Source organism: Artemia sp. Qi Xiang Cuo, chromosome 2 (assembly GCF_049724085.1).
Source record: "Artemia sp. Qi Xiang Cuo chromosome 2, ASM4972408v1, whole genome shotgun sequence".
NCBI lineage: Eukaryota > Metazoa > Arthropoda > Branchiopoda > Anostraca > Artemiidae > Artemia > Artemia sp. Qi Xiang Cuo.
Window position 1 is genome coordinate 24036603 of NC_142795.1, and position 22636 is coordinate 24059238.

Genomic DNA, 22636 nt, shown 5'->3' on the forward strand with positions numbered 1-22636 from the left:
AGCACATTGCTGCAAGCAGACACGTGGAAAGGGATTTCTGAGTAGGGACGGTAAATTTGCAAGACCAGGCAAATTATTTGACAGTACAATCTATATTAGGAAAATTCAGACGGTAGGAGATTTGACTGTAAAACCTCCTTGTAAATGTTGCTGATCAGTAAGTTCAGAGATGTCAGAAGCTCATGACTGTCTGGAGACACGATTGGAGACATTAATTAGCATACCCCATGGCAAATAGTGCCTAGCTCCTCGGTATGTTAGAAAATTTATGCACGCCTATTTTAGAGTTGCATCTTTACTCATTATGTGAATCGCACCTTTTACTATTGTTATGCAAATTACAATGCAAGCAATTAAAAAAGTATTCTTTGAATGAAACTCCTTAAAGCGATACTAAATTAACTTAAATATTAGGTGACCTTCACATTAAAGCTAAAGCGACTTAATGAATACCTTTATATTGCTGTGGGATTTTTGAGTACTTAAATTGGAAAGGTGGCCAATCAGAAGATTCGTATTCTTCAAACGAAAAGGGTTAATATTTTTTCATAAAGGGAAAAACTCTATCAAGTCGATCTAGCAGAATCCTCCCAAGGTAAAAAAAGAGAAAAAACCACAGTCTGGTCAGTTTCACTCACAGTTTTTAACTTTCAGAATTAGATTACTAGCGTCTAATAAAAATGTAGCATAAATTAGGAAAATTTTTCAAAGATACATAATTGAACAATTATTAAATTAAATAATTTAATTATTAAAGAATGATTAAACTATGCGATGTACTATCGGCATGTTGCGCAGTTTTGATGCCACAACGAATACTAAAGAACTGAATTTTGATGTTCCTCGGCCGAGTTAGCTCAGATACTTATATTGGTCGGTCAAAAACAGAGGCCTGGTTTGCAAAGAATTTATGGTTGCTGCAGAAACCTTCTCCCAGGAAGTTACATTGTTCCCCTGTAAACATTCTAAGCATACCAGGGTCATGATTGAGCATACTTGTTCCTTTTTTTCACTGGGACAGCAGAGGTAAATATAGGTCTATTTGACCGTTTGGAACATGAGCAATTTGAATCTTATGTCTGAGCAGTTTGAGTCAGAAGTAAAAGTTCTGGCAAAATGCTGACATGGCATGTTAGTCATCCCGGCAGGAGTGTCAATTCCCGAAAACATGGGGGGGGGGCGGCAAAACTATTTTCAAAATGTAGGGGGAGGGGTCATCGTGTTGTTCTAATGGCTGTTTCAACGAAAATACCGAAAAAGGTATTTTCAAAATCTAGGTGTGTGACAAATTACTTCCCCTTCCAAAACTGTATCCTGGTTCATTAAAAGTAAAGAAGATGATATGCCTTCCGCGTTTTCCAATATGGTGGGGGCTGTTTTCCAATATGGTGGGGGCTGTTTTCCAATATGGTGGGGGCTGTTTTCAAGCATGGCGAAGCAACAGGTTTACCCATAGTAGCCTCTGGCATCTTAAATGCTTGTTTGTTATTTAGTTGACGTTTGAGCGAATCACCCGTTATATACATGCGATCCCTTTTAAACCTTGGTTGGGCTTTAGTGAAGCCTCGTATATCACAAAAGTATTTTCTAATGCTTTTAAATGAACGCTTATATATTTACTTGTTTGCAATCTTGTAATCCTGTCAAGATTGTGTAAAATCACAGTAAATACATACAGAACAGTACATTAGTGTAAATTGAAACTGACACGTTGACAACTTTTTGGAATTTTTTCAGTTAATCAAAAAGAAAAGAAAAAACGAAGGTTTTTAATAAAACTCAAAGTTTAAAAATAGTCCGGCCTGTGGGGAAGTTTATGAGTCTGTACCATTAGAGGTAACAATTTTTGACTCTACTGATTTGGGTTTCAGATTAATAGATTTTTATCTTGTATTTTGATATATGAGCATACCCATTACACCCCAAAAAATAGAACTGGCTATAGTGTTATACAGTAGATTTAAAAATAGTACAATTAAATGAGTTCTTTCTTTTTAGAATCAGACTAAAAAAAGGGTTAATTTTATTGTCGTATATATTCTTATATTAGAACATTTGCTATTGAAACAGTGAGATAAAGGAAAGTTTGACTTAACTCTGAGTTGTCAAACTTGTAAAATGCACTAGAAAGTTGACCGAGGATCAAAACCCAAAAACATATACGAAATATTTTAGCGGTTCTGCAGGCGTATGTGATTTTATTTTTATAGTTCATTGCAAAGAAATTATATATACTAGGTCGGAAACATAGCCTACAGCCAGAAACCATTTTTTGGGCACCGGTAACCGGTTGGTTTCTGACCAATGTTCGACACATCTACTATCTCGGAATAAAACTATTTAGTGTAAATTAAGAGTTTGGCAGAAGATCCAAGCAATTAAACATGGACAAGTGTTGTTCTGTTGTTGAATATAGGAATAAATCAAAGGCAGATACAAATATCACATTTCATAAGCACATATGACAATTCTATTACGATAAGCATGTGTAGCGACAGATATTGGTTTTCAGGTTGTTTCTTCTTCGTTTTTGTTGTCATAACAAGCGCCACGATACAAAAAGCTGGTAAACTGCACAAAGGCATTCATATAGGACAAGGGCACATGGTGATGCTTCAGGCCCAGAATAATCATCATGTCTATAAGTATTTCAGGATATTCATAAATATGATATAATTTTGGTTCTATTTTCCTGTTTTGCATTGTTTTTATGCCCCCTTAAAATGTCTCCACTTCCTAAACAAATTTCTGCTTTTGGGGAAAACAGAACCCGGTAAGGATATTTTGATTTTCTTCTGCAACGATCAATAAATTATTTCTACAATTTTACTTATTAAATTTAAAAGTAAAAATAATTTGTTTTCAAATTTTAGTAAAAATTTTGCTGTCTAGGAAAACATTTTTTAGTTTGTATATGTGAATTTGTTACCATCGGAATCAAATGGTAAACTGCTAGAGAATCTCGCCAAGCAACAAAATTGCTTTTTAACTTTCGATCGGTCTCTCAGTTGCACCCATGACAGTAAACCGTTCCTAAGGACACATCGCTAGGTTTAATTTTATTTTCTTCACATTTGGGTATTTTTTTCGTAGTGCCCTCGGGAGATTTTGGCACAGCACGTTTTTCAGTATCTGATTCACCTATCTCTGGAGACTTTAGTCTTTTTAGGTACTATTTAGGAATTCGCCTAAAAAAATCAAGTTTAGAACCCTCCCCCCTCGAGCAGTTTCACCAGAATGTGTATAGATAGTAAAAATCTTGGAAAGTTTTATTTCCTTCTTATGACTTGAAGTTTTACTATTGGGCTGAATGCATGGACACCGGCAGGGGGGGGGTCACGCGCGCTCCTGTAAATTTGGGACTTTAAAGTAATTATAAGGAAACCAAAGGAAAGAGAGCAGAATAGGAAAAACCATGGAAAAAATGTGTGTTGCCCGATTGTTGGCTGCCTGCAAATAGATTTTGAACCTTAATAAGGAAAATATAAGTTCTAATTTGTGACAAAGTGACCCCTTTCCAGTTTTCCACGAACATTTTTTCTATATGATTCGGTTGGAGTTAAAAAAAAATAAATAATAATAATAATAAATCATATTCTTCATAGCAATGAATGGTAAGTAAATAGCGATCTTTGTCAATAACGAAGGTTTTAGAACCTCACTATTGATAACATTGAATCAAAGAATCAGCTTTTTACGGTGATTCTAAATATGTATTTGTTTATTAGTAATTAGTCCAGTTATTAATACACAAGAAACTTCGTATAATTATAGAAAACACAAGGAAAACAACTTAATACAGGGCAATTTTTGTCAAAAATATGCCGTTAACTTTTGCTTGCATTGCAAGAGCATCCATCAGCTGATAAATGAAACCACTATAATCAGAAATGTTTCCCCTGAACAGAACGCTGGGAATTATTGTATTTTCCCCCTGAACGGATACGTTTTTTGTGTTTTATTTTCATTAATTTATTTTTTCCAGGAGTGATTGTATTTATCTAGTTGTCACTTTGTAAAAGATCTAGTTTTTTACAGTTATGAAGTATAAAGGTATCAAATATATTGGTTTTTGCATTCTGAATTAAATTAAAAATATTGAATTAAAATTTTTTATTTTTGTATTTTTGTGGTTTTATCCATTTATCCTTTTATCTCGATTAGTCTCATTAATCTTCTTAGTCTCCATTTATTCTTCTTAAAGCTCAAAAGGCAAATCTAGTGAGCTTAGAAAGTTTTTTTTTTAGGGAAAGTCAAATCCGGTGGAGGAAAAGCTAATTTCACTCGGCCAATTTTACCTGATAGACAATGAAGACATGGGCTTAAACACATTGCGGATGCCTCAGTCCCTTCTTTCCGCATTGTAAAAATTTTGAAATAAATAATGCCTGACGCTCAAATGCGCTATGATTTTTTTTTTTTTTTTTTTTTTTTTTAATAAAACCCCGAATAGGATCGGAGAAAGCCGTAAGAAAGGATGTAAAGGGATTTTTTAATAAAGCACTAAAATTAGTATTTTGAAAATTTTTAAATACCCGGATTTCTTCAAAAACAACTTTGAAATTCAAGAAAAAAATCATGAGCAACGGAAGTCTGCTAAATTAGAGTATGCCTAAAATGCTTTATGAAAAACTTACCGGGCCAGAAAATTGCGCGCCCTAAGGGTTACTATTGGTCAAAACAGAAAACCAGGTATCTTTTACTTTTAGAATATTTAAAAATGTAACTCTCTAAACCAAAGATTTCATTACTCATGACGTTTTTAGTGGGGGCCGGTTCATTCCCTCGGAAAATTTTCGCTCGAATCTTCAAGGGAGGTATTTTCCATGGCGGATTTCCGTGGTTGGAATGCGCTTTGCACCTTAGTGAAGGGGAATTTTCTGGGGAGAGGAAACACGCGTAGCACCATTTTTAGTATAATACATATCGAATACTGCTTGTATTGTTTTTTATGTGTTGTCAAATTGCCTTAAACTTTTAAACCCATTGAAATGAAACAGACTATCATCTGTTTCATTGATAATTTTATCTACTTCTTAAATGCTATAGAAGTTACTCTATCAAACAAAACTTATTTGATGTTTCGTTTCAGAACCCGGTGAATCACGATGAACGCTTGCATACTGCCCTTGTTGGCTTTCATAGTAAGTCACTTTTTTATTTATCGACTGGTTTTTTGCTTCCTATTTTTAGTATATAATGAATTTTTCTAGGCAATAGTATTACCTGGATGAATATAAGATAATATAAGATTTATTGCAAAAAGCCCGTGGGGCATAGCAACACAGAATACAGTCTACAAACAAAGCTCAGGAACAAAATGTAACTTTAGATAATAAAAATCAAAAAAAAAGAAAGAAGAACAACAAAACGACAAAAAAAGAAACATACGAAGGTTCAACATTTTAACCAACAAACACCAATCAGGATAAAATTCAAATCCTAAAAATCGTAACAATCTATCCCCTCAAACATGATTCCCTATGATTAATCCCTAAAGGAAGAAACTTACACAACTGTTTACTCTAACCTAAACCTATCTGTTTAATCTAACCTAAACATATCTCTAACATAAATCCAAACTATCCCCTCTTACCAAGGGCGGATCCAGGATTTTTTTCGGGGGGGGGGGTATTAATTTTTGACTCAGTTTTCGACTAATTTTACTGATTTTTACCTAGGTTTTACTAATTTTCGACTTATTTTCGACTCAGGCAAAAATTTCGGGGGGGGGGGGGTTCAAACCGGGTAATCCCCCTCCTGGATACGGCCTTGCCTCTAACCAACAAAAAGTTCTTCAAATCCTCTTTATTCAACCCAAATTTAAAATAAACCTCCTCCCCCCAACAATCTTTAGCTTGGGAGTAAAACCTCAAAGACATGGATTGGTCCTCTTGAGCATGCCACTCTTGGATTTCTTGGTCATTTAGGGTTCGCTGGACCCTCCATACTGAAACGCTTTCATTGGGCCTTTTCCTTAATTCCACATCTCCAAAAGGCCACAAAGGTATGGTATTTTCTTGACCTGATTTGGTCACGAATCACGTCTGTAAGCTGACTTATGAAGCCGAACTCTAGGTAGCCTGATTATTTCTTCAAAAATTTCACCATTCCAACCAATCTAACACTCCTTAAAGTGAAAAGCCCTAAGTCTCCTTTCAGTACCACTGAACTAAATGAATCCTTCTAGCCTAAAATTCTCTTAAAATATCTTAGCTGAACTACTTCTAGCTTAGCTGCTTTAGCAAAACCCCTAACCTCAGAACCCCAATGTAGACTAGAGGCTACTTTTGCCTGGAAAACTCTATTCTGGATTCTCATGTCAGCTTATATTTCAAATTAATCATTTAGGGAAATGCAACAAATTGAAATACTAAGTTAAAAGAGAATTTATACAAAAAAACTCAAAAAATTAAGGAAAACATAAAAAATCTTAAAGGTTTTTGAGGAAGAGGGCTTCTCCACCTTATAAGCACTTGCAAAGTACAGCCATAATTTCAACATCCAGTTCCTTTTCTTTTCAGCCTAGTTTGTCCTTAGGGCTGCTAACTTGAGTCTCATCTTTATATCTGTGGATCTTGATAAATCAAGAAGTGTCTTTTATGGGATATATAAATCAGAAAACCATTAAAAATGGCATTCAACCGTAGAGCAAAATTTATTCTTAACTATTTGATCCTAGACGTAAATTAAATATTTAAATACTGTAGTACTTGTACTATCTGTAATAGTTTTCGCTCCGACACTTTTATTTATCTAATTAAAATGTTTCCTGCTCAAAACAATAAAAGAACTACTGATCGAGTAGATGCGCTTAAATTTAGCATGCACTTCAATCTTGGAGTCAATGCGATTTCTAAGGTATTCCAGAAAAAAAGCATATTATGAAAAAATATATTTTTTCCGAAGAAAAAAAATTTCATTTTAGCCTCCATCCTCAGGGATTTTCTGTTGACCCCACTCATCCCCGTGCTCATGCATGCCATCTTATTAACTGGAAAATAGTAAGAACATAGCCAATTTTTGTAAAGGATTACCACACCCTCACCAAAGTCAATATAGCATGCTCATTATCCTTGGAAAGACATTGTTTGACTGTATTTAAAAATGGCTTTAAAAAATTAGCTAATGGTAGTGACCTTCATGTAAAAGGAAGCTATTGCTGTCATTTACTTGTCATGGCAATTTTTGCACCTATTCATGAGCTTACATTAAATGGGGAATCAAAAGTAAATATTTACTTACCGCATTTTTTTCATATCTGCCTTTAAGCAGAAAGATATGCACATGTCAGACATGGGCGTAGGCAGCATCTTGCGTAGAGGGGGGCAGCCACTTCTGTGATGGAGGGGGGGTCTTACTAATACTTCCCGAGGTCCTTTGAATATAGGTCTTTAGAAACTAGTCATTCTATATTTCGCTAAAACTCGGTCTTTAACATTTTCCATGTTCTACTTTTCCTGCAACAGTATAATATAAGAGACCCACTATCAAACTTCCAATTTCCAGAGTACATAAACACCACAAAAGCGATTTGACACAAATCACATTATTGTTAGATAACAGCTTCTTCTAAGAATTCAATTCAAAAGTTTACAGTTGGACAAAATTAAATATCAAAATTGGTATAGGGCAGACCGGCCCATGTTTAGCCAAAGCAAACAGTTTCAATATAAGAACCTATGGTGCTTCTGGTGGATTTTAAAAGTTCTGACAGATGGCAGTGTATGTTTTTTAAATGTCTGACCTTAATTAATACTTTTACCAAAAATATCAGATTGGATCAGGTTTTAAGGTGATTAACTCTGGAATTCTGTTCAATTTTTTCTGAAAGCCTACGTCTAATTACGAATACTAGAAAACTCACGGTGTAAACTCACATTGTATTCTCTTATTATTTGCCTGTTTTTGGCAGCTTCTGAGACGTGTTATCTTCACCAGTTTGCTGTTAGTATTTTTTCATCCTTCGGGATAGCGAACTCCCATGTTCAGCCACAATACCTGAGGTAAATTCAGCATGCCGTACGGAGATGTCCAAAAGTGGGCTATGCTTGTAAAAGCTGTGTAAACAGCATATTTAAAGGTTGAAGGCAAGCTTAAAACCCAAAACTGTGTTAATGCTGACGTTGTTTAATCCTGTCAGAACAGTAGGTGAACTGAAGTTCTTTTTTTTCCTGTTAAATTTCATTCAAGATAAAATGCTTAAAAGTAAAACAGAAGAGAAAAGAAAGAAAGGTGGCTGTGATCCAGAAGAAAATAAAACAGCAATTATTTCTGTCTTATTCTACAAGAAGTCAGTTTGATTCTCTGGAAGTACCATGGCTGTCCCTAGAGGAACGCTGCAAGACTACATAAAAAAAAGTTGAGAAGCTGAATATTCCTCTAAAAATTCTGGACCTAAGTTCCCTTACACCCTGTTACAACACATGATAAATATTTACAGAGGAACAAGAAAAAAGACTGAAAACTTACTTGAAAACGATAGCTGATATGCTTTTGACTGTATTTCCCTAGAAGCGTGTAAATTTGCATACACTTATGCCATTATTAAGAGTACAAAAGGACCGGATAACAGAACTGCAAAGGCAGTGGAGACAGTGGAGGAATTACACGTAAAGATTGGTACTGTGGTTTTATGGATTGCCTTAAAACTCTATCAGTAAGAACGCCAGAAAGTACAAGCCTATGACGGACAACTGCTTTCAACTGTCACAGTGTAGGAGCTTTCTTTAACCACCTGGAGCGAGGCCTATATAAACACATGTTCAGACCACAAGACATTTGAAATTTTGACGAATCAGGTCTAATAACATCCACAAGCCTGGTAAAATCATTGCACAGGGAGGCCAGAAGTAAGTAGGGAAGGTCACATCAGCAGAAAGAGGTCAGTTGATCACGATTTGTGCTGGTGTTAATGCGTTGGGAACACAGTCCTTCCTCTACTTATTTCCCCACAGAAACAGTGTCCGTAAATTTTACTCAGGGGAGCTTTACCAGGAACCATCACGATCAGCTCAGAAAATACTTCTGGCTGGATGACTGCCTCTCATTCTTTGCTTTACTTGCAGCGTTTTATCAATCAAGTCAAACCCTCCAAACAGCCACCTGTACCTCTAAAATTAGAGCACTAGATCAGCCGATACACCATTGAATTGCTTGATCTAGCTAAAAAATAATAGTGTTGTCCTTTTAACTGTCCTTCCCCATACTCCTCACAAACTACAACCTCTAGAAATGATAGTCATGGGGCGCCTTAAGGACTACTGCAACCAGGAAGCCGCAAGTTTTATGACTGCCCTCAAATGTAAAACTATATCAGTGAATAACATTGCTGAGCTCCTGGGGAAAGCATATCCAAAGGCTTTCACTCCTGAGAATATAATCAGTGGAATCAGAGCAAGTGGTGTCTACCCCACAATTAGAGATGTTTTCAAGGACTATCAGTTCTTCTTGTCGTATGTCTCAGACAGAATGCCGACCACATCTAGTGAAGCACCTGCCAGAGAAGTTTCTATGCTCAGAGCAAGTCCTGTGTGACATTTATACTCCTTTAACATAAACCCTGAAACAGACGCAGCACAGGTTCTGTCTCTAAATGAGAAGCAAAGGCCAACAGATGATTCGTTAAAGAGATCGTCCATGCAAACCCCTTTCCAAAAGGCTCAACACGAAAAATCAGCAGAAAAAAATATTAAAAAGTCAGAAGTGTTCAATGACACCCCCATGAAAGAATGCATTACTGCTAGGATAAAAGCTGTATGTGCCAAAAAGCCCTAGTCCTGGAACGGAAGAAAGTGAGACAAGTGAAAAGACTAAAAAGCAAAAGCCGTGTCTCTCGCAACAAGAGTTACAGTTAGAGTGACGATTCTGACGTAGATGATCCTGTATACAACAACTCTTCTGACCCCAGCATAGACATCGAAGACGAGCCCCCAACCAGCAACTTCTAATTTGACACTGAGAAATTCAAGGCTGGTGATTACATTCTGATCGAGCTGAAGAGCAAGAAAGGGAATTCTGTTCACAATATTATCATTATCAAAAAGTAGCAACTGAAGAACTTAAGGTCCACTTTTGGAAGGAGACTGGAGCAAGAGACTTTGCGCTAACTGAGGAGGTGGAAAAATGGCGGAGTATTTCTAATTGTCTTTTTCAAGGATGGTATTGAATGAGTTACTTTTGCTTTGGCATGCTCAGCAACATCTTATCGCTCAACTGAATCAACTCATAGAGAATTAAACAAATCAAAATCAGCCAATCGTGGGTCAGTCTCCTATCTATATATCGGACCAAAAATCAATATTGAAGATCGAAACGTAAATGTTGATATCGTAAACGATATTGGGAAATTTCTGTTTGTTTCCAGCTTTTTTAACCATCTATCAGGTAACATCCAGCAAAAAATTCCAACATACGAAAAGTTCTCGTTAATATCTAGCGTAAATTTTAAGTTCTAGGGGGGGGGGGAAGATGCCCTCCCCAGCCCCACCCCTCCCGACGCCCAAGATGTCAGACGCAGTAGTGCTATTAAATGAAAATCGTGACTCTAGTCAAATTTATGATATCACACGATTACGCCGACAATTCCACTCTGGAAAATGTTAATGTAAAATTGAGCAAGCAAAGGGAAATTAAGCCAAATCAAAAGAAAGGTGTATAATCGTACATCAGCTAATATGAAGGAGGGTGGTGGGTCATTGTCTAGGCGGGTGAGATGTCAGAAGCCTAAAAGAGCGCGTTTTAATGTCCGCATTGTCTAAACCTCTATGAGCCTTCATATAAGTATAGGAAAGGGTACGGAGAGAGGATAGGAGTTAATCTCTTATCTCCCTTCATTTAGACTAAGCCTGAATAAGGGTGCTGCTGGGTGATACCTCCCTTTTTATTACAGAAAAGGGTTTTTGTTTTTTATTTAAAGATTCATTTAAAATAAACTAATTCGCATTATATTTTATAAACTGATATGCAATGATGTGTAAGTGCGCATCGGCTATTACGAAGGAGTGGTGGTGGATCATATTGTAGGCCGGTGGGGGTAGATGCCTCAAAGAGTGTATTTTAAAGACAAAACAACCTAACTAGCATTGAGTCGTCAGATAAATATTGAATTAGTTCTAGGAAAGAGGGGAAGGGTGGAAATTGATATCTAATCCCTCTTGACTTCAATGAATATTCTTGTTTATATCTTTATTATGAACGTAAAGGGTAACAATTGTAACGTTAAGCCCTAAAACGAGCCGAATTTGTTCGTTAAAGGAGGGGACTTCCCCTTCCTCAGATCTCCCTCGTGGTCGAAGAAACTTCTGAGGATGCTCATTCAGTCAAAAATGGAGAATTATTGTGCCTTTTTAAAATTCAAAAGAGATGGGAGAACAACCAGCCCTGGTCATACTACTACTAACATCTAACCGCAGCACCAAGCCGCCTGAGGCCAACACAGCTACGCACGCTCCTCAACCATCCCAATCTATTCAAAGCCTCCCTTTTTATACCCTCCCACGAAGTTCCCATTTTCTTTAAATCGGATTATCCCATTTCCTTTCCTTTTAATTTCCTTAAATCAGGTCGTCCAGACGAAGACGACCTGCTTTCCGTTTAGCCCTAGACGGTTGGCCAAAAAGCCCCTGTCTTAGTGCCTTTTTATATCTGTTCTTTTTTGGTAATCCCTTAGTACATCTGTTCAACATTTCGAGTGCCCATTTTCGTTCAGAATAGTAGGAAATACCAACAAGTTTCCATCCTTCGTGTTTCTGAGGATTCAGTCATCATAGTAGGGTAAAATAAAGTTTAATGTTGAGGCTCTGTAGGTGATATTAACCCCAAAGGTAAGCTTATTAGATACCTCGAAGTTTTTGATCAAAATAGGTATTTTTATGTTTGATTAGATATCACAGGGGTAAGTGGAGGGATGGATAGCAAAAGAGAAACTGAGAGGGGGCTGATTGTCTTGCAGTAGGTTTTTGTCTTTAAAGAGAACACAAGAAATTTCAGTTTTCAAATCAAATGATTTCCTTCCCAAGTTTCTAAAACAGTCCCTTCCATTTGAAGTGGGTGGGAAAAAGTTTTTTTGCGCTTTTCGAGCCCTTTTTTGTGCTTTATTTTGGGGGGAAGCAATATTTATTTTCTATTTTCCTTTTGTAATTTTGTAAATTTTCCTTTAGCCGAAAATTTTGAATAAGTTTCAGACCAATCGGAGAAATTTGGTGCGTTTTTCAACCCCCTTAGTTAGAGGAGGGATCAATTTCAAAGGGAAGAATCTTTTGGAAACCTTTTGAGCATTATTCCCTTTGGCCCAAGAACGTGCAGTTGCAAGTTTCAAATTGATCGAGAAAAAAGTTTTTGTGGTTCATTTCTGGGCCAATAGCCCCTCTTACTTCCCGCAGCAAAAAGTCGATGAGCTTTTCGATCAAGAAAATAATCCCTAAAATTTTCACGCTACTGGACTCCAAAGATCCAAATATGCCTCCTAAAATAAAATAAACGAGAGGAAATGACAGAGGGATTTTCCAGAGGGAATTTTCCACGGAGGAACTTTCCAGAGGGCATTTTCCACGGAGGTTGAGCTTTCTGAGATGCATGAATGGTCAAAACTGTTCATGGGATGCCAAACTGAGCCGCCATATTCAACAATGGGACGGACCAATGACATAAAGGGTTGACAATTTGTAAGATTGTACTTATAGAAGCAACACTTGCTAATATAAAGACGAGAATTTGTAGCTTTTATCACATGAGATGCATGTTTGTCAAACTCTAACTGAGCATCAAAGATTATAACACGGTTCTACCCTAAACGACTCAATCAAACATTACCAGTGGCATCAACTCAATAATGCAGAAGGGGGGGGGGACAAAATATAATTTTCATAAACTAGGGGTGGGGAATTCAGCAGCTTTTCAAATTTTTGAATAAAAATAACAAAAAGGCACTTTTAAAGTAAAAATATCCCCCTAAAGGAATTATCTATGGGGCGACGTGGAGGGTGGATTCTCCCCTCAATTGGCACTGCTAGATATTAAAGTATGTAATATTCATATTGTTATAACTAGCAATTCCATGGTGTAAAAAAGTACGCTTTGAAGCAATAATAAAACATAGAACTGCTGAACCAAAAAGTAAATAAACCATCTAAGTCATTCTGCACTAACATAACATCTAAATCACCCGATTAGCATCAACCCGATTAGCAGACACTTACAAACTGTAGTTACTAATATACAAAGAAAAAAAAAATCAGTAATCAATAAACAAAATAGAAAAGGATCTAAATAACACTTTTCTGTAGAACACCACTAATAATAGAAAGTGATGATAACATATTACCCAAGGTTACACGCTGAGATCTATCAAAACAAATCAAACAAAAAATCTGAATTTAATGATAATATGTGATTTCTAATTTACACGTTTTACACTTTTGGGCAATTAATGAAACAGACCGCTTATCGAAAACCTTTGAGGTAAGAACGATTAGATTTATCAGCGATTTGCTGATAGTCAGTAACAACTTCCAGAGGCTGTATATTGCTTGATTCATGTTTTCGGAAGGCATGCTGGGCTCAGCGCCAAAAGTTATTTATCTCAAAGTAATCCTGCAGTAGTTGGACTAGGATTTTCTACGCGAGAATATAGAGGCAGGACTTCCACTATCCCCAAATTTTCGGGGATTTCCCCTAAAATATATGTGTTTCCCCGAAAAAAAAATTGGTTCCCCGAAATTTCCCCGAAAATCACTCAACCACGGTGTCACCCCTAGTGACTATCCCTAGCAAACACTACTTTACATACCATAATTTTTCATTACTCTCTTTTCCAGTTCTCCTGTATTTCTTTGTATAAAAATCAGATCGATTCAATATAAGTATAGACGGTTCTTTATATATTCACAAAAGTATAATTTTCCTGCATTAAGATTAAATCATTTCGAATGCATTATTCCAAATGCTATTTACATCATTTCTTACATTTAAATCATTCTTGGTCAAGACAATCTTGACAAAATTAGCCAAGAATTATATTTGAAGTTGTTTAACGGAACACTCAGTTGAATTTTGGGTTTTGAAATTAAACTTCTAAAGAAGTTTAACTGTTTTAAAAGCCGAATCGTAAGTTTAAATTTGTTTATTTTTTTGCTGTTTTTGGTTTTGGTCATACTGTAATAATGTTTAATATTTAATGATTGAACGTATAATATATTGAAGGAATTGATCTTTCTGCAAGGAATTCTTACCATTTAAATTTTGTTTCACTCGGTGTGTAAAATTTAAGTTCTTTTCTTTTTTATCTGAGAATTGTATTTGTCATACCACCTTTTATCCTCAAACGTATTCACCCAGCACTCCCCTCACATTTATTATTCTGGTCCCTTCACCCGTGTAATATTTTCAGGTGGCGTAATATTTTAAACTGAAGTTTTAGGATCTTTTTACGGTCTTGCAAAGCTGTTAGTTAGGCGAAGGAAATTTTGCGGAAAATATTTTCTGCTCAAATTTTGGATAGCCAAGTAAATTTGTGCAAACATCTAGGCCTACCTTTACAACTTCTAATGCTTGAACAATTAGTAATCATGTATGAAGGCTAATTCTGAGATAGAAACAAAAGAATTTAAATAAATTGTTGTATAATTTTTTTTTTTTTAAGAACTATGCCTAAATACAACCTTCTTACCATAAAAAAATGCACCACCTCCCCCCACCTAATGAGAAAAAATTTAGCTATAGGCTATGTACAAGGTCGGGGAATAGGGGATTTAAACGGAAGTGATCCCAAAAACATTATTCATAAGAAAATTTACATTACAGCGTAAAGTAAAAATTTGGTTATTAGGCTCATATTGTTTTCTTGTCAAGTTTTATATTATTTTCGGACTTATTTATCACGAACTGTTGGCTAATAATGCCAAATAATGTTAGTGCGAAGAAAATAAATAAGTAACTTTTATATGATTTGTAGCCAGCAGGTATTATGTCCACGTATTAGATGGGCTGATATAAAAATGAGACTGCGATAAGTACTATATTTGGAACATGGATGTCCGCAGGGCTGGTGGGAGTGATAGGGGTTAATCGGTGAATATATAGTAATTATGAGGTAACCAAAAGAAAGGAAAGCGCAGTAGACACAAACAATGAAAAAAAAGTATGTTCCGAGGGGGTATTTTCCGCAGGGCGGGGGGTGTGGGTATTTTCCGAGGGTATTTTTCACGGGGGTACTTTCCGCAGGAGTTATTTTCCACAGGAAGTATTTTCTGCAGGGGTATTTTTTTGTGAGGGGGGGGGGGGGTATTCTCCCGTTTTTTCCACGGGAGGATTTTCTGGGGGGTAAACACCTAAGACCTTAGACGCAGCATGAAAAACCAATAAGGTGTCAATTGTCGTCAAAATTCCCTTTTAACTTAAGTTTAAATTTACTTGTTTAATTTAGTTCTTGTCTGTTTTAAGTTTTTATGTTACCCTACTTATAGGCTGAATTTTTTTCTATTTAATTTACCTATCTAGAAACTGCAAACAATATTTGTTTTTGTTCTTAAATAGTATTAATGAATTACTGAGATTAATGACTTAATCAAAAATTGCTACTTGTATTTAGTTCACATGTGTTAACTATTTTTTATTTTTTTTTTATTTGAAAACAATTTTGAATTTTTTGTCGCAGTATCAGCAATAAGCGCTTTCAGCAATGGAATCCAATTCCGTGTTCTGGTTCTAAAACCTACTCTGTAAAAGGCTTGATTTACTACGCGGATGCAAGCCCTACTTGAGCCTGAAAACGAAGCTAAAACCAATTTTGGCTCCCACATTTTCGCAACGAAATTCGGTTTTGTTTTTTTCTCCGAAACATCCCCGAATCTTGAAGACTTGTCCCTGAAAACTCCCCGAAATTTTAAGACTTGTCTCCGAATTTTAATATTCAAGAGTGGAAACCCTGCATAGAGGTGATCCAGCACTGGCACGCCAGTTCTGGAAGTTTGTTTAAAATATTCCCATTTATACACTGATTGTAAGAGGAGAGTGACACATGGTTTCACTTTAGACATTCGCTTTTGTTTCTTGTGTTAAAACGCCAGTGCTGGAAGTTTTTTTAATATTTGAGTTTGTTTCGTATTTATTTATTTATATTTGTTTCTTTTTCTTCTCCGTGTGTTTAGTTGTCGTATTTTTTATGTGTGTTATTTTTAAAAAAACATTTTTTGTTTGTTTTTTTTTCGTTTTTTTCGAGTTTTTTTTTCGTTGAGAAAGGCTCCCAGACGTGAGGCCGAAATATTCGGAATATTTTTTAATCAAAGCGTTTATTTGTTTTTATTTGTTTTTGTTTCTCTGCTCTATTAAAATTAAAATTCGTTTTTTTCTTGCTTAATTTTTCGTGAATGGGAAAGCAGCGTGGTCTAAGAAATTATTTTGCCATTCCTCTTCTTCATCCTCGAATTGCCTATGTTTTAAGAGTATCCGCTGAATGCTATATATAGAATTCATTCATTGGCATTTCTTTTGCCTTTTTTTTTTGCCCCAGGAATTTGAATCCCTCCCGATAAATCCTTATGTACCCTAATCGAATGCTTTCTACACTTTTGAACTATTCAAGACAAGTTCCATTGGTAAAAAATTAACTTTAATAGGCAAATGACAGCAGACTATCAAATTCTTCCTCACTTATCATTGACCTAAGAAGAGTTTTCACCAGCTTGAACCCTCTGAATATTCTTTCTTCCCGAGTATTCTAAGTAGCCTATATTCAAATTTTATCCAAAATTGAAATTGAAATTTAAACGTAGGACGGTACTAATACACGTACAATTATGGATTTACACATTTTAAAAGCAATTAACTAGGGATGTAAGGGACAGGGACCTCAAATTATATCTTGGTTAGGCCTTGGTATGATTTGGAAAACAATCATAAGTTAAATAAAAAAAGCTATTCAACTGAAAGCAAGAAACAGGTTTGAAACCTATTTGAAAATATTATCAAACAGTTCGTGGTAACGAACTGTAAGTAAGGAGCGACCCGGCTCAATGGTAACCGAAACTCTAAAAAAACGGAATTTTGATACCAATAGATCCATCAAATGAATCAGATTTTAATTCTGATTTCAAATATATAAGTTTCATCAAGTTTAATCTTACCCATAAAAAGTTACGCGCCTGAGAAAATTTGGCTGATTTTCGGAAAAAGAGGGAAAGACCCCCTAAAAATTATAGAATCTTAATGAAAATCACACCATCATATTCAGCGCATCAGAGAACCCTACTGTAGAAGTATTCAATCTCTTATCTACAAAATATGGAATTTTTTATTTTTGCCAGAAGAAAGATCACGGATGTGTGTTTGTTTGTATTTTTTTTCTTTTCTCCAGGGGTAATCGTATTGACCAAGTGGTCCTAGAATATCGTAGGAGGGCTCATTGGAACGGAAATTAAAAGTTCTAGTGCCCTTTTTAAGTGACCAAAAAATGGAGGGCAACTAGGCCCCCTCCCACGCTCATTTTTCTCAAAGTCACCCAATTAAAATTTTGAGATAGCTATTTTGTTCAGCATAGTCGAAAATTTAATAAATATGTCTTTTAGGATGACTTAATCCCCCACAGTTCCCAGGGGAACGGCTGCAAGTTATGAACTTTGCTTTCATATTGTATTGGTTATTGGGAAGTATACAACCATTTTCAGGAAGTATTTTTTTTCTGGTGGTGGGGGGGGGGGGGGGGGCTGGAGGAGGGGGTTACTCGGGAGAATCTTTTCGTGGAGGATGTTTCTTCGGGGTAAGGGATATTTCTATGAAGGGGGCGCCAGATTTCCAAGCATTATTTTAAAAACGATCAGAAATTAAATAAAAAAAAACAAGTTTTTTCAACTGAAAGTAAGAAGCAAAATTAGAACTTAAAACGAACAGAAATTATTACGTATATGAGGGGGCTCTCCCCCAAGTCAATACCTCTCTATTTACTCTACAGTTTTTTTTTATTTATTTCAAAATAGTTATATGTCATATTTAACTGGACTTTGTGATTCTGGGGTTATTGAATTAAATTTTTTTTTAATTTTTAACGTAGAGAGGGTGTTATTGAATAAGAGAAGAACCCCCTCAAATACGTAATAACATATACCGTAATAAAAAAAAACAATAAATTAAAACAAGCGATACGGCTCAATAGTAATCGAAACTTTTAAAAACGGAATTTTGATGTCAATAAATGTATCAAAACAATGGGCTTATAATGCTGATTCTAAATATAGAAATTTTATTAAGTTTAGTATTACTCATCAAAGGCTACGAGCCTGAGAAAATTTACCTGATTTTTTAAAGAGGGGGGAAACATCCCCTACAAGTGAAAGAATTTTAGTGAAAATCACACCGTCAGATTCAGCGTATCAGAAAACCCTATTACATAGGTTTCAAGCTCATATCTGTAAAAATCTGCAACTTTGTATTTTTGCCAAAAGAAAAATATACGAATGTAGCAGTTCGTTACGTAAGTTAATTTGTAAATTACGTCAGAACCAAATTTAGAGACAGCCATTTAGCAAAAGAAAAATAAAATTTTTATGCAAATTTTATTTACTTATTCAATGACGGTGAGCCAAAATAAAAGCTGCATTAACTTAAAAACGATCAGAAATTGAATAAAAAAAACAAGTTTTTTAAACTGAAAGTAAGGAGCGACATTAAAACTTAAAACGACCAGAAATTGTTCCGTATATGAAAGGGGCTGTCCCCTCCTCAACGCCTCGCTCTTTACGCTAAGGTTCGACTTTGTCTCACAACTTTATTTTTTAAAACAATAAAAAACTTTAGCGTAAAGAGCGAGGCGTTGAGGAGGGAACATCCCCTTTTATATACGGAATAATTTCTGTTCGTTTTAAGTTTTAATGTCGCTCCTTACTTTCAGTTTAAAAAACTTGTTTTTTTTATTTAATTCTTTATATTAAGCGGGCTGTTTCCTCCTTAGCTCCTTACTCTTTACTGTGAAGTTTGGCCTTTTTTCCAAATTTTAAACAAAATTTGCAATTGTAATGATAAGATTTTTCAAAGCACTAAAAATACTTTTGTTTATCAAGCAAAGTGTTGAGAATGGGGCATTCCCGCTTATATACCGAGCAATCTTTATTTGCTTTAAGTTTTAAACTTGCTCCATACTTTAATTGAAAATCCTTATCTATTCGTTTAATTACATTTCATGAAACTATAAATTTTTATGAATACAGCACTTTTGGTAACGCAGAAAAAACGATCAACATTTCAATGATCTCTGTTTGGATTTTGATGAGTAATCAAAAAGTACGGAGCGACCCGGCTCAATAGTAACCGAAACTCTAAAAAACTGAATTTTGATACCAATTGATATATCAAAAGAATTGGCTTATTATGCTGATTCCAAATATATACTTTTCATTAAGTTTAGTTTGACCCATCAAAAGCTACGAGCCTGAGAAAATTTGTCTGATTTTCAAAAAAGGGGGAAAGACCCCCTCGAAGTCATTGAATTTTAATCAGATCAGATTCAGCGTATCAAAGAACCCTACTGTAGAGGTTTCAAGGTCATATCTGCACAAAAGTGGAATTTTGTAATTTTTGCCATAAGAAAGATCACGGATGGGTGTTTACTTGTTTGTTTTTTTCATGGGTGATCGTATTGACAATTGGGCATAGACCATCGAGGGAGGGTTCATTACAATGGAAATAAAAGATTCTAGTGCCTTTTTAAGTGACAAAAATTATTGGAGGGCAACTAGGCCCCCTCCCATGTCACCTTTTTCCAAAACCGTCCGATCAAAATTTTGAGATAGCTTTTTTCTTCAGCATAGTTGAAAGGCCCAATAACTATGTCTTTAGAGACAAAATGGCCCCCTTCAGCCCCTGGGGAAAGGTTTTTTAGTTATAAAATTTACTCATTGCTTTATTTGTTATTGGGAATATGCATACATTTTTTGGTTTGGGAGGGGAGGAATTTTCTGCTGGGAGGATTTTACACTGAGAGAATTTTCCATGGAGAGGGAAGTTTCCAGGGGGGAGAGCTTTTCAGGGGAAATTTTACACTTGGTGGATTTGCCAGAATCCTATACAAAATTCCTTTATATATCTTGCTTTTTCTTTACCGATTCAATTTTAGACGTGGAGATATTAGGGGTAATTGTTCGGGGTAAACTTTCGCCAGGATTGAATTGCCCAGGGGATATTTTTGTGGGAAGGGGTATTTTTCTGTGGAGGGGACCCGGTATCCTGGCCTTACTAAAAAAAACAATCAGAAATTCAATTAAAAAAAAAGTTTTTTTCAACTGAAAGTAAGGAGCAACATTAAAACTTTTTTTCGGATATTTTTATGGATTTTTTTAGAAATATCGACAGTTTTGAACTTGGTTATCAAAAACCGAAATATTTAAAGCCTTTAGACTCAACTTCTTAAGAAAAAATAACGCATTATCAAAGTAGTTTGTTCAAAGTAAAACATTAAACTTAAGATTAAGAAAATCAAATACTGAAAGTAAGGACCAACATTAAAACTTTTTTTCGGATATTTTTACGGATATTTTTTAACAATATCGATAGTTTTGAACTTGGTTATCAAACACCAAAATATTTATTGCCTTTGGACTCAACTTCTTAAAAAAAAGTAACGCATTATCAAAGTAGTTTGTTCAAAGTAAAACATTAAACCTAAGATTAAGAAAATCAAATAAAAAGTGTAATTCAATATTTTTAATTTAATTTTGGATACAGAAAACCAATAAATTTGACACCTTTATACTTCATAACTGTAAAAAATTAAATCTTTTTCAAAGCAACAACTAGATAAATACAATCACTCCTGGAAAAATAGATAAATGATAATAAAACACAAAACACGTATCCGTTCAGGGGGAAAATACAAAAACTCGCAGCATTCCGTTCAGGGGAAACATTTCTGATTATAGTGGCTTCATATATCAGATAATGGGTACTCTGGCAATGCAAGCAAAAGTTGACGGCCTAGCAGAAAAAATAGCATACAACCATAATTCATTCTATTCTGTAGAGTAAATCTTGATAATAAACTAAACTTTGATCTATGAGCTTCTACTTAGTCACTGGCAGATCAAGGGATGGGCCACCCCCCTCAACATTTTCCTGGCACAAATTTGGTCAATTATTGGCTCTTTTGTCACATTGCCCCACTCCCCAAGATTCTGCTCTAGATCCGCCCCTGTATTTAGGGATATTTCTGCAAATAAAAACACCACAATTATACGGGCAAATGAAATACTTATCACGATTTAGCGAAGTGTTTTTTTTTTACTTTTGCTTTATATATTTTAGTGCATAATCTTACATAATATTTTACCGAGAGATGCAGAGGTCTGTATAACGTTTTGACAAGAAATTAAAAAAATGAAGGTGGAGCGTATTGAAGTTTCAAAAGTTGTAACCCTTTACTATCTATTCCACTAAGTCCTAGTAGAAAAAATGTTTGATAATACGGGATAAATATAGGAAATGCTATCAAAGCTAGAAAGATTCTTCTTTGAAGCACTTCTACCAGAAATAGTTGGTGGTAGGGTTCCAAGAAGCATGGACATTCGGGAACCATTCCTTTGAAGCAATTAACTTAATTTCGAATAGATATATTATTTTTTAATCAATGAATTCAGCTTGAATAAATTTTTGAACCACGTGCTATCATATAAAAAAATTAAAAGCCGTACCTTCACAATTCTTACTGTTTTAACATTACAGTTCGTGTAACTTAGGTTTCAGCATAAGTGAGGAAGCAGCTGTTTTGCCTATTTTTTTTTAAATTAAGATTGTTGTTACAAAATGTCGTCGTTTACAAAGATGAGTTCCTTATCATTTTTTTTTTTTTTTTTTTATTTGTCATGTTCATTTTTATTTCGCAGAATTTGGAACCTTTTTTAAAATGAACAGATCGATCCTCTGGTCGGACTTTTACGTTATCATTGGGATAATAGGGAGACAGTAGTTGTATTGGACAATATTTTTTGCTCTTTTGGAGGGAGAAGGGATGCAGCTGAAGAAATATACTTTTTTTGGCCTTTTCAGTTATTTAATTCACTTCATTGTATGGCTTCTTTTTTGAAACAATGCTTTATGCTGCAGTTCAGTGCACTTTTTCTAATGATTAATATAACTATTAAATATCATATGCATATAAATTGATTGATTGATTGATTGATTGATATAAATTTAAGGGATCTGAGTGACCCTTTTCAAGTTTGCCAGAAACATTTTTGCTATATGATTTGGTTAGAGCAACAACAAAAAAATAACCAAATTCTTCATAGTAACGAATGGTAAGTAAATAACGATCCTTGACAATAACGAAAGTATAAGAGCCTAACTATTGATAACATTAAATCGAAGAATCAGCTTCTTATGGTGATCCTAAATATGTATTTGTTAATTATAATTAGTGCAGTTATTAGTACACAAGAAAGTTCGTATGATTATAGTAAACAACTTAATAAGGGGTAATTTCGGTAATCATATGGCGTCAACTTTTGCTTGCATCGCAAGAGTACCCATGAGCTGATATAATGAAGCCACGATAATCAGAAATGTTTCCCTAAACGGAATGCTGGGAATTTTTTCCCCCTGAACAGATACGTTTTTTGTCTTTTCGTTTTTTGTCAGCAGTGATTGTATTTAC

The 22636-nt window shown here is 35.2% G+C and overlaps 1 protein-coding gene across 2 annotated transcripts in view; it reads left to right on the top strand.

Annotated features, from left to right (window-relative positions):
• Positions 1-22636, top strand: part of LOC148955028 (uncharacterized) — a 76427-nt gene that overhangs the window by 9764 nt on the left and 44027 nt on the right. For both annotated transcript variants that reach the window (XM_089099802.1, XM_089099810.1), the window contains exon 2: positions 5093-5144. In XM_089099802.1, coding sequence (XP_088955928.1) covers positions 5109-5144 — 36 coding nt within the window. In that variant the 5' untranslated portion in view covers positions 5093-5108. The remainder of the gene's footprint in view (positions 1-5092; positions 5145-22636) is intronic.